This window comes from Anarrhichthys ocellatus, unplaced genomic scaffold, assembly GCF_004355925.1.
Source record: "Anarrhichthys ocellatus isolate YVR2014 unplaced genomic scaffold, GSC_Weel_1.0 scaffold2, whole genome shotgun sequence".
Lineage (NCBI taxonomy): Eukaryota > Metazoa > Chordata > Actinopteri > Perciformes > Anarhichadidae > Anarrhichthys > Anarrhichthys ocellatus.
This window is the reverse complement of record NW_022280032.1, coordinates 16,031,795-16,045,356: the sequence shown is the minus strand read 5'-3', so window position 1 is coordinate 16,045,356 and position 13,562 is coordinate 16,031,795. Positions and strand designations below refer to the sequence as shown.

The 13,562-nt window shown below is 46.2% G+C and overlaps 1 protein-coding gene across 4 annotated transcripts in view; it reads right to left on the bottom strand.

The window, feature by feature from the left end:
• The window catches only part of dusp8a (dual specificity phosphatase 8a), a 42,084-nt gene that overhangs the window by 22,999 nt on the left and 5,523 nt on the right, over positions 1–13,562 (bottom strand). For 3 of the 4 annotated variants that reach the window (XM_031861817.1, XM_031861808.1, XM_031861797.1), the window contains exons 2-3: positions 12,380–12,778; positions 3,051–3,189 (exon numbers count right to left, since the gene is read on the bottom strand). In XM_031861817.1, the coding sequence (XP_031717677.1) occupies positions 3,051–3,189; positions 12,380–12,616 (376 nt within the window). In that variant the 5' untranslated portion in view covers positions 12,617–12,778. The remainder of the gene's footprint in view (positions 1–3,050; positions 3,190–12,379; positions 12,779–13,562) is intronic. The other variant, XM_031861824.1, reaches the window with a different exon arrangement.

Genomic DNA, 13,562 nt, shown 5'->3' with positions numbered 1-13,562 from the left:
ACACACACACACACACACACACACACACACACACACACACACACACAGTCAGAACTCTGAAAAAGGCAAGACACATCAGCCTGAGCTCCAACTGGGTGAGATCATTACTGTGGTAAAAATACTGCTGTCCTCAGAGAAACATGTTTCTCACAAACACTTTCACACAGTCAAGGAAGTAATAACGCACAACTACACGCGTACACACGTGCACGTATTCAGATGCATGCGCATACATCATAATCATCTTCCAACTGCCACCACAACATCCTGCCTGAATATATATATTTCAAACAAAACACAGGGTGAGAGTCATTGGCTGCCCAGATATACTCCTGTTGGGACATGGCTAGCTCCATGACATCATCCACATGTAGGAAGTGGTGTGCTTTCTGAGCCGGAGCTATTGATTAGATAGTGAATGGAGAGAAACCGAAGAGGAGTCACCGATTGTTTTCAGATCAATGTGTTCCCAGTACACACACACACACACACACACACACACACACACACACACACACACACACACACACACTATCTGCCAATCGCCCATCTTTCCTGCAATGACTTCCCCTTGTTTATGGACAGTTCAAGTCATTCACATTTAGCTTCAAAATGTGAAAAAACATCAATCTACTGAGAGATGTGTGTTTCTGCAAGACTGTGCCCTAATCTCCTTTTGGCAAGCTTCTGCATAAGTAACAGTTAAGGCCTCTGGTAGGGAGCTCAGTGATTCATCTTATGTTCACCCTGTCCATCCCATTTATGGATTATTTTCTTTTCATCTCTCGATCTGACCCTCATTCCTATCGCTTCCCACTCGCAGTACCCCTCACTTGATTTGCAGCGAATGCGTATGTATGGTGTGCTCTGTACATGTGCCTGTGTGGTCTGCGTACGTGAGGCTGAAAATAAGTCCGTCAGATATGAAGTCATCGCAGGAATTATCAGCATCGTAAATCTGAGGTTCAGTAGAGGGGCAGGGGGAGAGGTGGGGGAGAGGGAGAGCGGGGAATGAAGGGAAGAGAGAGAGAGAGAGAGAGAGAAAGAGAGGATGATTACTGTTTTTACCTTGAATCTCTAAGAGAGTGAGAGGGGGAGTAAAGACAATCAAAGCCAAGAATGAGGGGAAAGAGAAAAAGGGAAGGAGGGAAAAAAAGAAGGGCCTCAGCTAATAATAACATTTATTGTGTAGCCATCAGGTTTTAAGCTGTAAAAATAGTGAAACAAGCCTGTAAAAATGTTCTGGAGCCCGTGGGGACGTCCTCAAATTACTTGTTTTGTCTGAGCAGTAGCACGTTCTCAGATTTGAGCCGCTGCAACCGGGGATTGTTTGATATTTATGCTTGATAAATGACGAGTCATTAATTTAATTGCAGCAAACACACTTATGATCGATTGCTTCAGCAGTTAATTGCTAAAAATAGAGTAGAAAGTAGAAAGAAAAACTGACACCCTTTTAGACCACAGGCTCTTATCTTTTGTTGATTGTTGAACAAAGAACTGATGGTTTAAATTGTTCCCCCATATATTTTCGAATAAGCATCATGTCTCGTTCATTAAAATGATTTAATAAGCATTGTTCAAAAGCCTTATTCCCTGGCCACCATGTCCCCTTCTTGTCTCTCACGACATCTCTCTCATGATAACTCTGCAGCTTCCTTTGACACACAAACACATCCTGCAGCACTCATCCGCATGTTATCATGCACAACATGCAAGCGTGCATACGTGTACACGCAACGCCCCCCCCCCCCCCCCCCCCCCCCCCCCCCCCCCCCCTTCTGCCCACCCACCTACACGCATAAACACACAAACATCAAGTATGCACGGACGCAGGCTGCATAGCTCCACTGACCCCAATAATACAACCACCCGAACAACAGCCGACGCCATTGGCTGAGTCCTTCTGGGGAATATTCTCTGCCACTGTTGTCGTGGAAACAGCAGAAAAGCGGGGACAGAAACGGAAGAAGTGCGATTCCTTCTTTTTCCTGATGAAACGCAGCGACAGTAAGCCGAGGAGACTGATAAAGAGGAAGAGGAGGGAATCGCTGACAAGGGGTCTTTCATTAAGACGGGTATGACGGTCTAATCAGAAAAGCTGAGGAGGAAAGTCCTGGCTTTCGGGAGAGTATGTGTGATATTGAGCATGCATTGTGGGTGTGCCCAGCCTAAGCATGTGCTCAGTACATCTCTGTGACTAATTGTGGAGCCCGGGTGCTTTGAGGCAATCCTCAAAATATATGAATGACTCATGAAGAAGCGCTAATCTCCCAGCGGAGGGGAGGGAACTGAGAAGAGGAGAAGAATGGGGATGTGGGAATGCCGAGAAGTGAGCAGAAATTTGCCCAAGCAGCGTGCTTCTGCCGTCTCATTTCCAATCCTGACTGAGGCAGATTACGCTCCCCATTCTGACACATTGGAGACGGACTCAGAAGCCTCCGCTGGTCGGTGTGTGTTTACTGTCCCTTAAAATGCTGCAGCCACCACAATGGAGATGTTATTAACTCAACTAGGCTATTAACAGTCATGCTGGGGCTCAATTATAAGTCTTAGTGTGCTTAGTGGACACTATGTCAGGATATATATGTGGTAAATAAGACCAGAGGATTGAAATTAAGCTGCAGCTTTATTTCAGTGGTGCTGGGGAAGAGAACGACTCCGGGGGAAGCTTAAACATCAAAGAGTCATCAGAGAGGCTTTGTAGCCGGGCTTTTATACTTCCTCCTCTCGTTCCTGTCTTCACACATACCTGTGAACCTCTGAACCCGTGATTACTGCCGGTTAACAAATGAGGAACAACTCGAATAATGTGAGGAGACGAACGCTTGTCGGGCTCATCGGTGACATCTGCTGACCAAACTGTGGAACTACACTCAAATCAGTCAAGCGGGGTGAGGTGAGGCACACTTCCCCGCTTTGCAATAACAAGTGGGTAATTAAAAGAGACCATTCTGGATGAAGGGACTCATCTTTTGTTTACATAGGGAAAAATGAAGAAAAACAAACACTGCCTTCATCGCACTCATGCTCGTCACACTGTCACGTACCAGTGAGCAGGAAGACTTTGTGGAAGGTGCCCTCCAACTTCCCCATGAGAATGTGCACAAAGCCGTCTTTGGACAGATGCCCCGCCTCTTTGGAACTCTGGTCATAAACCACCACTTCCTGCTTCCTGCCCAGCTCCACCTGCACAACAGATAAACAACAAGGAAGAGAGGAGAGTTATTTTCTAGTGCCACTGTGAAACGTACAACAAGCATCCATTGCCAACAAGGAAGAAAGAGTTGGTTAATATGACCAGAATTAGAATAATCTAATACTGGACAGTGTAACTGGGAATGCATTGCATTTGGGACACACACACACACACACACACACACACACACACACACACACACACACACACCTCTAGATAAAACCAATACATTTTATCAGACCAGCTGATCATTAAAAGGAAAATGAAGCGTATTCCCTCTCAGCTGAGCAAAGTCTTTTCTTTCAAACTTTGTGACAAAAGAAATGCAAATGAGCTGCAGCAGGGTTGACATCTCCGGCTGTCTGACCCTGAGGTAGTTTCCCCAAAAACTTGACAACTCTGCTTCCCTGATACCCACCAGGAAGCAGCAACAAGGCAAACAAAAGGAACTCTAAACACTAAACACTGGCTTTATGGATGCCAGTGACTGCACCAGTAAGCAGGATGAACTACAGGTGACGCTGGAGTAAGTTATGAAGAGAAAGCACAGGTTTATGAAAAATGCATTAGGTTGAGTTTGCACTGTGCAACTGCGGCGGTAATATTTACTGAGCAGATACTGCTCAGAGGGTTTTCTCTCATAATCTGAGGTAAAACTGATAAAATCCAAAAAGCTGACTACGTTGTGAAGGGTTTGGATCCATCAGTGTATCAGATAGTGAGCAAGATGAGAAAGTATGAGCATGCGCCAGTGTGATAGAGTATGCCTCTGTGTGTGTGTGTGTGATAGTGTGAGCGTGTGCCTGCGCACACACACCAGCCAGGCTGTGTTGTTCCCCATGTTGTCAGGCAGGCTTTGGTCACATGACCACCAGGCAGCGCCTACTGCAGCTATGAATCACTGCATCATTGAGCCGCCACTGGACAGGAGAGGAGAGAGGGAGGAGGGCGAGCGAGCTGAAGAGAGGGATAAAGAGGGTGGGGTTAGTGGAGTAGTGGGGCAGGGGGAGATGGAGATGAGATAGAGAAAGATGCTAGAGGAAAAGGAAGAGCAAGAGAGGGAAGAAGAGGAAACTCAAAAACGTAACGCAGAGTGCACCACCCTCATCTAAAAAAACGTGAACGTTGAACAGCCGCTCTAGCTCCAAGACAAAACCGCACTTTCTCTCAGCGTGGCCACCATCCCTTCATCGCTCTGTGTGTATGCTGAAAGGCCCGCTGGTGATGAGAGCTCATGTACACACAGCTATACAGTGTGCATAGAGTGACTGATTATGTTTCTGCTTACAGAGCAGCTGTGGCCCAAGCGCCTGGGCAGACAGCCATGCAGGTGAGTTAGACAGGACAAGGTCAGCCTCTGAAGTCTGGCTACAAGTAAAAGAGCGGCTTAGCTCTGCCTGCCTGCATCCAGACACAAAGGCATGAAAAGCTGAGGCACAAAGCCTGATCCGTAGCATCGATCGTGAGGGACTTCAAACAACTCGATGACACCTCTACGATGCATAAAGAGGTTACCACGGATGACTTCAGAGTTGTATCTGTTCTCCGCTGCTTGTCGAGGCGCCCTGATGGCCGAGGGGTTTAAGGCACAGACCTTTAAATGCAACGTTCCTGGTTTGAGTCTGGTTAAAAGACTTCATTACACGTCACATGTCGCACGTCGATCCCCTCACTTCCTGTCATTTCTCTACCGTCGACTGTACAATAAAGTTCTATAATAGCCCCTCAAACACTTAACACAGATGACATGTGATAGCATCGAGCCCTTTACAGGCGCTCATAGAAAACTGTACAGCCTTTCATTTGTCAGTGAAAGACATCAATGCAGTGCTACACATTAAAAATACAGTGTTCACCCTATTTTTAGTCTTTACGTGCTCATAGCACTCATTTCTTTGTTATTTTTCCTTCTTACATGTTCATCTCCATGCCTCTCTTTCTTTGTTTAAAATCCCCTACACCCTCCATCTTTACTAACCCTGCGTAACCTTGGCTAATGATCCTAATGGGATCCCATCTAATTTGGGAGCCTGATCTCGACGCCTGGGGATTACAGGCCTTTTACTATACATACATGCACAGCACAAATACACTCAGCAGACACAAAGCTAAAAGTGTCACCTCTCGGGCAAAAACAAACCGTGAGCGCTTGACGATTTCACATGTATGTCAGTTAAAACATTCTATTAGGTTGTTGGGGTTAATAATGATGTGTTGGGTTATATTACCAGAAACTAAAGGAGGAACAAATTCAACTGGACAGGACGGAGTTAACAGACAGATTTTATCTGTATTAAAAATATCCACACTATTCATTCACTGCTTCAGCTAAGAGGATACAATTACACCTCCACTCATCCCATCTGAACCCTGTGAGTTAGGAAACAACAGCTGCCTCAATATTTAATAGAAGTGTGTGAATGATAGTAAATAATAGTGCGGTATCAGCTGCTCTGTAGATTGTGCTTATGATGATGGAGTTTGCTGCAGTGTTAGAGGTCAACGACCCGAGGGAGCGCGGGGCCGGCTGTCAGACTGCAGCAGCAGCACAGAACTCTCATCCCTCTGCAGTGCTACGGCATCGCTACTACTACTGTGCTGCTCTGACGCATGCACACTGCAGGTAAACAAGGAATGCCACTGGCAGAGAGAAGGAAAAAAAAAAAAAAAAGGAGGGACCATGGAAACAGAGTGGAGGGAAAGGAAGGCCAAGGAGGTGATCAGAGCGAAAGTTAAGGCAGGAGGACGATCAAATATAAAGAGAGGAATAAAGAGGGGAGGACGGTGCATAGAGGATCAGAAGGTGGCACTGGCAGAACAATTGCTATGGTCCTTTAGCACCCAAGCTTTCTCTTAAGGATCGGAAGGCTGGCGTCACAAGAGGGCAGAAACAAAGATTGGTCATATAGGGGGGGGAGAGGATATATTTTTTATCCCGTCATTTGCAGAGGGAAACAGCAAAAAATAAAGAAGGAGATTGCAGGGGAAGCAAGAGACAGAGCTGAAGAAATGTGTACTAATGTGTTGGAGAAAGAGACAATGTGGGTGTAAAAGAGAAAAGAATGAAGGTGTTGGGCAAGAGAGAAGTCTCTGCATGTTTCTTACTGACCCTGTGTTATAAAATATAAAAAGAGTGGGAGAAAAACAAGATCTGACAGAAGGCTGCGAGTCAAGGCTCGGCCTTACCGTCAATGCTCCTCTATAAAAACAGTCTGCACACACACACAACATGAAACAAAGATGACAGGGGGGGGCAACAACAGATATCAGTGGAATTGCGGAAACACAGCCCCAGCGTACGATAAGTGCTTGTGTAAGAAAGTGAAACACGGTTTCCCCCGACCTCAGCAGTGCTCCTGACCAGTGACAAGGTCAGTGCTGAGTGGGACAGTATGTGTGTTTGTGTGTGAACTGGCCTGTGACACAACATCAGCACAGTCTAAAAATGGCCCCAACATTCCTGAAGCGCAGTCCGGGTCCTCTCAATGCGTCCTCTCTGGGATGTCCCATAGAAAACAAGTCGACTGCAGTATGAACTCATTTCAGCCAATTGAGGGCACAAGATGGCACTGTGTGCAAGAGTCAGGCCTTAAGTTGATTCATCAAATGCAGAAAAAACACGGTACAAATCACCCTTTCGCTGATTAATAATGTATTTGTATGCATATTTTTAACAGGGTTATTATGTCAATGTGGCTACAGACCGGCTAAATGGTTGGACACTCCCTAAAGTTCATTACATGCTGATAGAGGAGCTGCTGCCACAGGCAGTGTCAGCTTAAGCCTCCTCCACACACACAGTGTGCCGGGGAGCAGATGATGTCACCGACTGGCACCGGCAGCTGCCACTTACATGTATGCTTGTATAGGTGTGACGTGTGTGTCACAGCGTTCCTCTACTTCTATCCTTGCGAAGACCAAATACAAAGTAGTCACAGGTTTAGGTAACAGGCTTGTGTTTAGAGTTGGCATCATCGTTGACGAGTTTAAAGGTTAGGGATATAATTTAGTTTGTGTTAAGATCTCAAAATGATAGCTGTGTGTGTGTGTGTGTGTGTGTTTCAGACAGGGATGTGAAAGTGTGGCACAGTGTTGAAAGTCCCCGATGCCCATGTGCAGTGCGAGGTCATCGTCACTGATCGTTTCAGAGATGTGGTCACCTGATCTGTTCACACACTCGCACCGCTAAATGTCAGAGGACCTTTAAGACATGAACATACAGACGCACACCAGACTTACACATTCAGATGCAACTGGTGCGTGCAGACATTTACATAGAAGTGTACAATTTCCCCGTCGGACTCAGACTAAAGAAGCACATGCATGCTGTGGATCCGGCGTCGTCCTCCTGGCTTTGCAGACAATGAAAGACACATTTCATATCTGTAAATCATGAATGAATCATTTCCTCCATTTTCCCTTTACACTCATGACCTAACAGATCTATTTTAACATAAATGTCACTCCTTCTTTGTGGTGCAGTGGGGTTGTGTCTGAAACTACATACAGTATGTAAGTGTGTGTGTCTATGTCAAACAGTAGGATCTTTAAAGCAAACAATGATTCATGCCATGACCTCATCAAAGTAAACACATGACATATCCTGCTCTGTAGAAAAAACACTGCCGGGTTCTTTGTTTGAACTTGGCAAAAAGGAAAAATGTGAATGAAACGTACAAAAAAAAAAAAGACAAAATCCCTGAGTTTGCCCTCATCGACTAAGTTCTCGGTTCTGCTGCGGCTGTCGAGACAGAATACACGTGAAACTTTCATGTTCTTTCCTTTATTTTGAAATGTTGTTTTGTGGTAACTGGAGATGTCTGTGTCCAGAACAATACTATTAAGAAAACTGTACGGGGTTTCCCAAAGTTCTTACCAGTGTCTTTGCCCGACGTCTGCCACTACTTTTCTTTTTTTTTTACACAATCACAGGAATACTCGCCATTAAATCTTCAAACTCATCCTCGAATCACGGATCATTACAGCCTCAGCCTGCGTCATAAGTGGAATGGACGGGGATCTTCTTTGTTGCATAAACGCATTAGTTGATCATGTGCAGTCTCCCCCTGTGCTCGACAGCAGGGGACTCAGCCAATCCTCCCAATTAAGAGCACAGACAAGATCACAGATCCAGCAGCTGGATCTCTCTATCGCTACGACGTCATTATACCGAACAACAACAATTGGGCTACTGTTCGTTAACAGTTGCAGATATACTAGAGTGGAATTACAGGTGTGAGACTTTACTGTTATCTTTAAGCTTATACAGTAAAACAACAGTTTATTGCTTAATAAAGTGCCGCACATCACAACTTCCCTCATTTTTCAAAATGATCATTTGCTTTTCAAATTGTTGTTGATTAATTTGCTGTCGATCTGCTTATTGATTCATCCACTAATTGGTTTAAAGCTACATCAGTGTCATTGATTCACCACCCTTGGTTATTTTTTTAAAATCAATGATCAGTCTCTAACTGGCTGATAAGGATGCACCGACCCAATTTCCCCCCCTAGTGCTGACTCTAGTATCGGCCAGTACAAAACTCTCTTACTCCAAAATTACAATATATGTAAAGCACACTGTCTGGAAGTCATAATTCGATTTTATTAGCGGAACCACAAAAATACCACGGTCCAAAAATGCTGAATCACAGCAACCTTCACGGCTCCATTTGTGTCCTCTCACACAAAAACTACAAAACTTGAAACATGCTCGTGAATTTAAATATGTCAGTTCCTCCACATTCTGCCATGTGACAGCTTGCACGAGTAACTTCTGTCACTGTGAGGAGGCTGCTGTATTCTCTCCACTACTCTGGGTCCCATTAAGGTCTGGCCTCCATGCCTGCATACATGATGAAGCGTGCTTCCCCAAGGCTGGCTGCCGGGAGTGAAAACCTCTGGTCCATCTGTCAGGGCCTGCCTGGCCGGCTGTCCTTGTCACAGCAGCAGGGATTAGCCAGGCTTAAGCCAAGAAACCGGCCTGCCCTCCTGGTCAGGAAAGGCACGAGGAAGCCCCATTCCCAACTAAGCCTGTGCCATCCCTCTCCCAGCAGAGGTCCACCACCACCTACCCTGCTGTATCCAGCTCTCCCTGACCCACATTAATAGAGAGCATTAATAAAGAGGTTATGGAGGGATGGGGCTGTGAAAGGGAGAAGAAAGAGGACACCGTTTTTGATTGCCGCTGCGCTGGTCATGGATGTTCATTCAGCTCAGTTAACTGAAGCGTTGGGAGCTTCTATGAAAGAGGGTGAGTGCAGCGCCTTGGGGGATGCAGGCTATTAGTGCTCAATGGGATGTGAGGCGGGAGGCAGCCAGGGAGGAGGCGGAGGCAGCAGCACAACCATGAATACCCTCAGTGCTGCTCTCCCGCTTCCTGCATTCACTTCCCCAACAAAGAGCCACAATGGTGTCCTTTGCTGTCTTGGCTGGTTGAGGCGGCTCCTGGCGATGCTCAGAGCCATGTGGGGGGTAGAGAGGATAGTGTGTGTGTGGGGTTAGCTGGGAGCCGGCTTTAACATCGCACAGCCCGTCTGCACGTGCCCAGCCCGCGGCCTGCCAGTGGCCGCACAAAAGGGATGATGTCATGCTTAGCCAATAACAAAAGAGTCTGGGTCCGTCGGGCCCTCCTCTCTCACACGGATAGTTCCAGCTTTATCCAGCCGGGCATTAATCGCAAGCCTTATCCTCTTTGCTGGGGGTGGGGAATGGATAATAACAAACCAGCCATGGGGCAACACAAGATAGGGAGAGGAAGAAGGAATAAATGATGACGGCATGTCGGCGGTGGGGGGAAGCTGCAGGCTGTAGTTGTGGGAGACGGACGGACAGTCATGAGATCGAAAGTGAGAGAAATCAGGAGGAAGCACGGCTCCATGGGGTGCCACAGCGCGAGACCTGCCAACCACAGGGACCCACACCGAGATGGACCCAGCATTGAAACACACTCAAGAACAACCAAAACCTCTCACACTTCACAGCTCTCCAGCTCCAGCTTTTGTTCCAGTTTCGGTCTAAATCCGTAGACTACCAGAGCGGGGTCATGCATCATCACCACCTGAAATAAAAGCATTATCTCAAGCAAAAACTGAATCTGTTGGTCGGGATGATCACACATTTCTGAGATGCAGGATCTCCCATGTGGCCTTCAGGCGTCGCAGCATCTCTGGTGTCCTGGTACCTGGTAACTCAGGCTGGCAGAACACACTAATACAAGAGTTCTTACACAAGATCGTTGTCCAGCTAATAGTGGTACATTTTGGTGAGAAGAAAGGCATGCGGGTTTGACTGCCAGAAGCCAGGGCAATAAAGCTGAATTAAAACTAATTGGTATAACAGAGAGGCAGTGAGAAACAGCAGGCGCATGGGGACTCTCAGCCAATGTACCAATTATGCAAACGCTATTAGCTGAACCGCAGTTTCATTTGACGTGAGAAAGTAACAATAATCTACAGTTCTCCTCCATTTAACCGTCTGACCATAAGGAAAGTGTCAGTCAAGTGTGAACTGTCATCCAACAAGGAGTGCAAAGCAATAATCTGAAGCAATAATGTATAATTATTTGCCGTTTCGTGAGCAGGGCGTGTTTTTGGTGATTAAAGTTCTCTTGCTGAGCACCAAATGGAAATACAGAGTCAGTTTGTTCTCTACAACTCTGGGGACTGGTGCAGTATCTAAAGAGCATGAAATGGTAGCAGGTCATAAATCACATTCATAAGTAGATTTGACAGACTGAGAGGTGTTGTAACCAGGAAGTAAAACAACAAAAGCAATAAATACTGCCATTTAAAACCCAATGTGTCACACCCAAGAAAGACATTTCAATCACCTGTTATGTGTCATCGGCCACTGTGAATCAGCGTTTTACAACTTTGGGCGTACTGTGCTTAAAAAAAATGAAATACCTAAAAATAAGATTTGGTGAGTGAGTGCAGCCAGGAAGAAGAATCCCATCTATCACCTCCACAGCTTTGTTGATGAATTTGTCCAATCGTGAAAAACTGTTGGGTGAAGTATGCACGCCTACGAGGGCACAAAATACATCCCGCACATAAACCCCCCCCCCGCTTAGGTTTCCCCTCTCAGAGTTCCTTCAGTTTCACACAGCGACTAAAAATACAGGAGTTAGCGTGCTACGGGGTGGACAGGCCATGGAAAAAAGGCTGTCGTATTCAGAGGAGAAGTCATGGAAAACGGGAGGATCCGATTTCAGGGCCACTGATAAGCAACAAACCTACAGTACGCCCGCCTGCCCGCCAAATATAACCCCACTGATGTGGAGCAGGCTTGAGCTAGCACAGAGGAGGTTGGAAATGTTTGGAGATGTTGGCGAGGCAAAGTCCCTCCTCAACGCCCAACTTGTTCCATCTACTGGACTTCCTTTCTATCATATGCACGACACACACAACATGTCTGTACAACTTAAGAGTATACCCTGACCTTTAACCCTTGAACATAGAGCTGTAGACCAACATATTGCCTGTGTCTCTACGTCCATTTAAACAAAAAAGTCTCTTTGCTGTATTCCTGTTTTATTCCCGTGCTGATGCTGCTACTGATGCCGAAACAAGCGAGATTATGCGGACGTGTCCAACGCACTGTACTTTAAATGCACGATTTCAACTAACAACCCGCAGTTGCAAGAAGAGTCACTCTATGTTTCTTTGTATGTCACAGGAAAAATGTGTTATCCCAAAAGTCTACAAGTAACCATGCCTTTTAAAGGTTGAATAATCAGATCTTTAACTGGGTCTTTTTGGTCTGGACATGTGGAAACATACAAAGAAAACACTACGTTAGAAAAATGACATAAAAGCATAAAATCCTTGTTGAACATAAAAAACAAATAAAAAAAAACAAAACAGTACAGCATTTTGGGAAATGCACATATTTGCGTTTGAAGGTAGAAGAGTTAGTTGAAGAGAATACGAACACTCAAGTACTCTCATAACAGGGCTACAACCAGCAGCCAGTTAGCTTAGCTTTGCAGAAAGACTGAGAACATGGGGAAACTCCGAAGCTCACAACAATTTGCCGGGATAATGTGGCAGATTATTAAAATGGTAGGAATCCAGTTTCTTGTCTTTATCAGCAAGCTGGAAGCTTTGAATCCAGCACCTAAAGGAAAGCCCCCCCCCCCCACACACGCAAAAAGCATCAACTGTCAGGTCTGCTCACCTTCACCTTGCCATTGGGTTGCAGCAGCTCAGTGACGGACACCTTGTCCTGCTGCAGTCGCCTTTTCACCAGCTTGGAGCAGCAGACGTTGACCGCGCCTTGCACGTGCGACGCATTGTACTCGGAAAAGGTTCTGCTGTCGATCACCAGCAAACGGCCCGTTCCTCTCTGGATGAGGCTCGCCAGGCGCTTGATGTCCATAGCGCTTCGCTTAGTCGGCCCTTTCTCGCCCGCCATGATGTAGGAGGGGCCGAGCGGTCACAGACACGGGTGGGGGTGGGGAGTAAGGGATGGGGCGTGGAGGTAGAGGGGTGGATGGGAGAGGAAGTGGTGGAGGAGGAGGAGGAGGTCAGTGGAGGAAGGCTACCACCGAAGCAGGTGCTGAGAGATCCATGGTGCCTAAAAAAGGAGGAGACAAACAGAGAGGAAGAAGAAGAAGAAAAGTCTGTGAGTTTTGAGATGCTGATGATCAGACATCACGGCCACCTCTCGTCCTGAGCTTCAGCCCACTCATGCCAGCGCAACAAATGCGATCATTTAAACCCCACTGCTGCAAAGCAACAATGACAGAATTTATTGCGTATAAATTTCCAAAACCACAGTCAAGTGCACGTTGTATTTTTATGCATCGTATTATCTTTTACTGGCAGACTTCGAGCACCAAAAATAGCCACAATGCTAAACATGAATATAAAAAGTTATTTAAAGGCTTCAAAGCCAACTGAATCATCCCCTGAGATTCATCAGTCCTGAGATAGAAAATATCACACATCCAAACACAAAGCCTAAGACTTAAGATAGACACGGACCACAATAAAACGTGCGTGCGTGTGTGTGTGTGTGCGCCCGCGCGTCGGCATAAGTGTGTGTGAGGGCTGGTTGTTGTTGATCGAGGGTCTCATGAAACAGGAAACTGAGGGCGTGAGATAAATTAAGCTAGGGGAATTCAGAGAGCAGGTCTGGACACAGGCAAACGGCCCATCTGACATCCTGTGTATGCGCGTGTGTGTGTGTGTGTGTGTGTTACAGAGAGCCATCCATAAACTTGATGAACTGAACTCCTCCTGTCTATCACTAATCACTCTGATATTTAAACCAGCTCACGGTCCCCACAGCGCTTGTACGTTTAATGTGACACACACACACACACACACACACACACACACACACACACACACACACA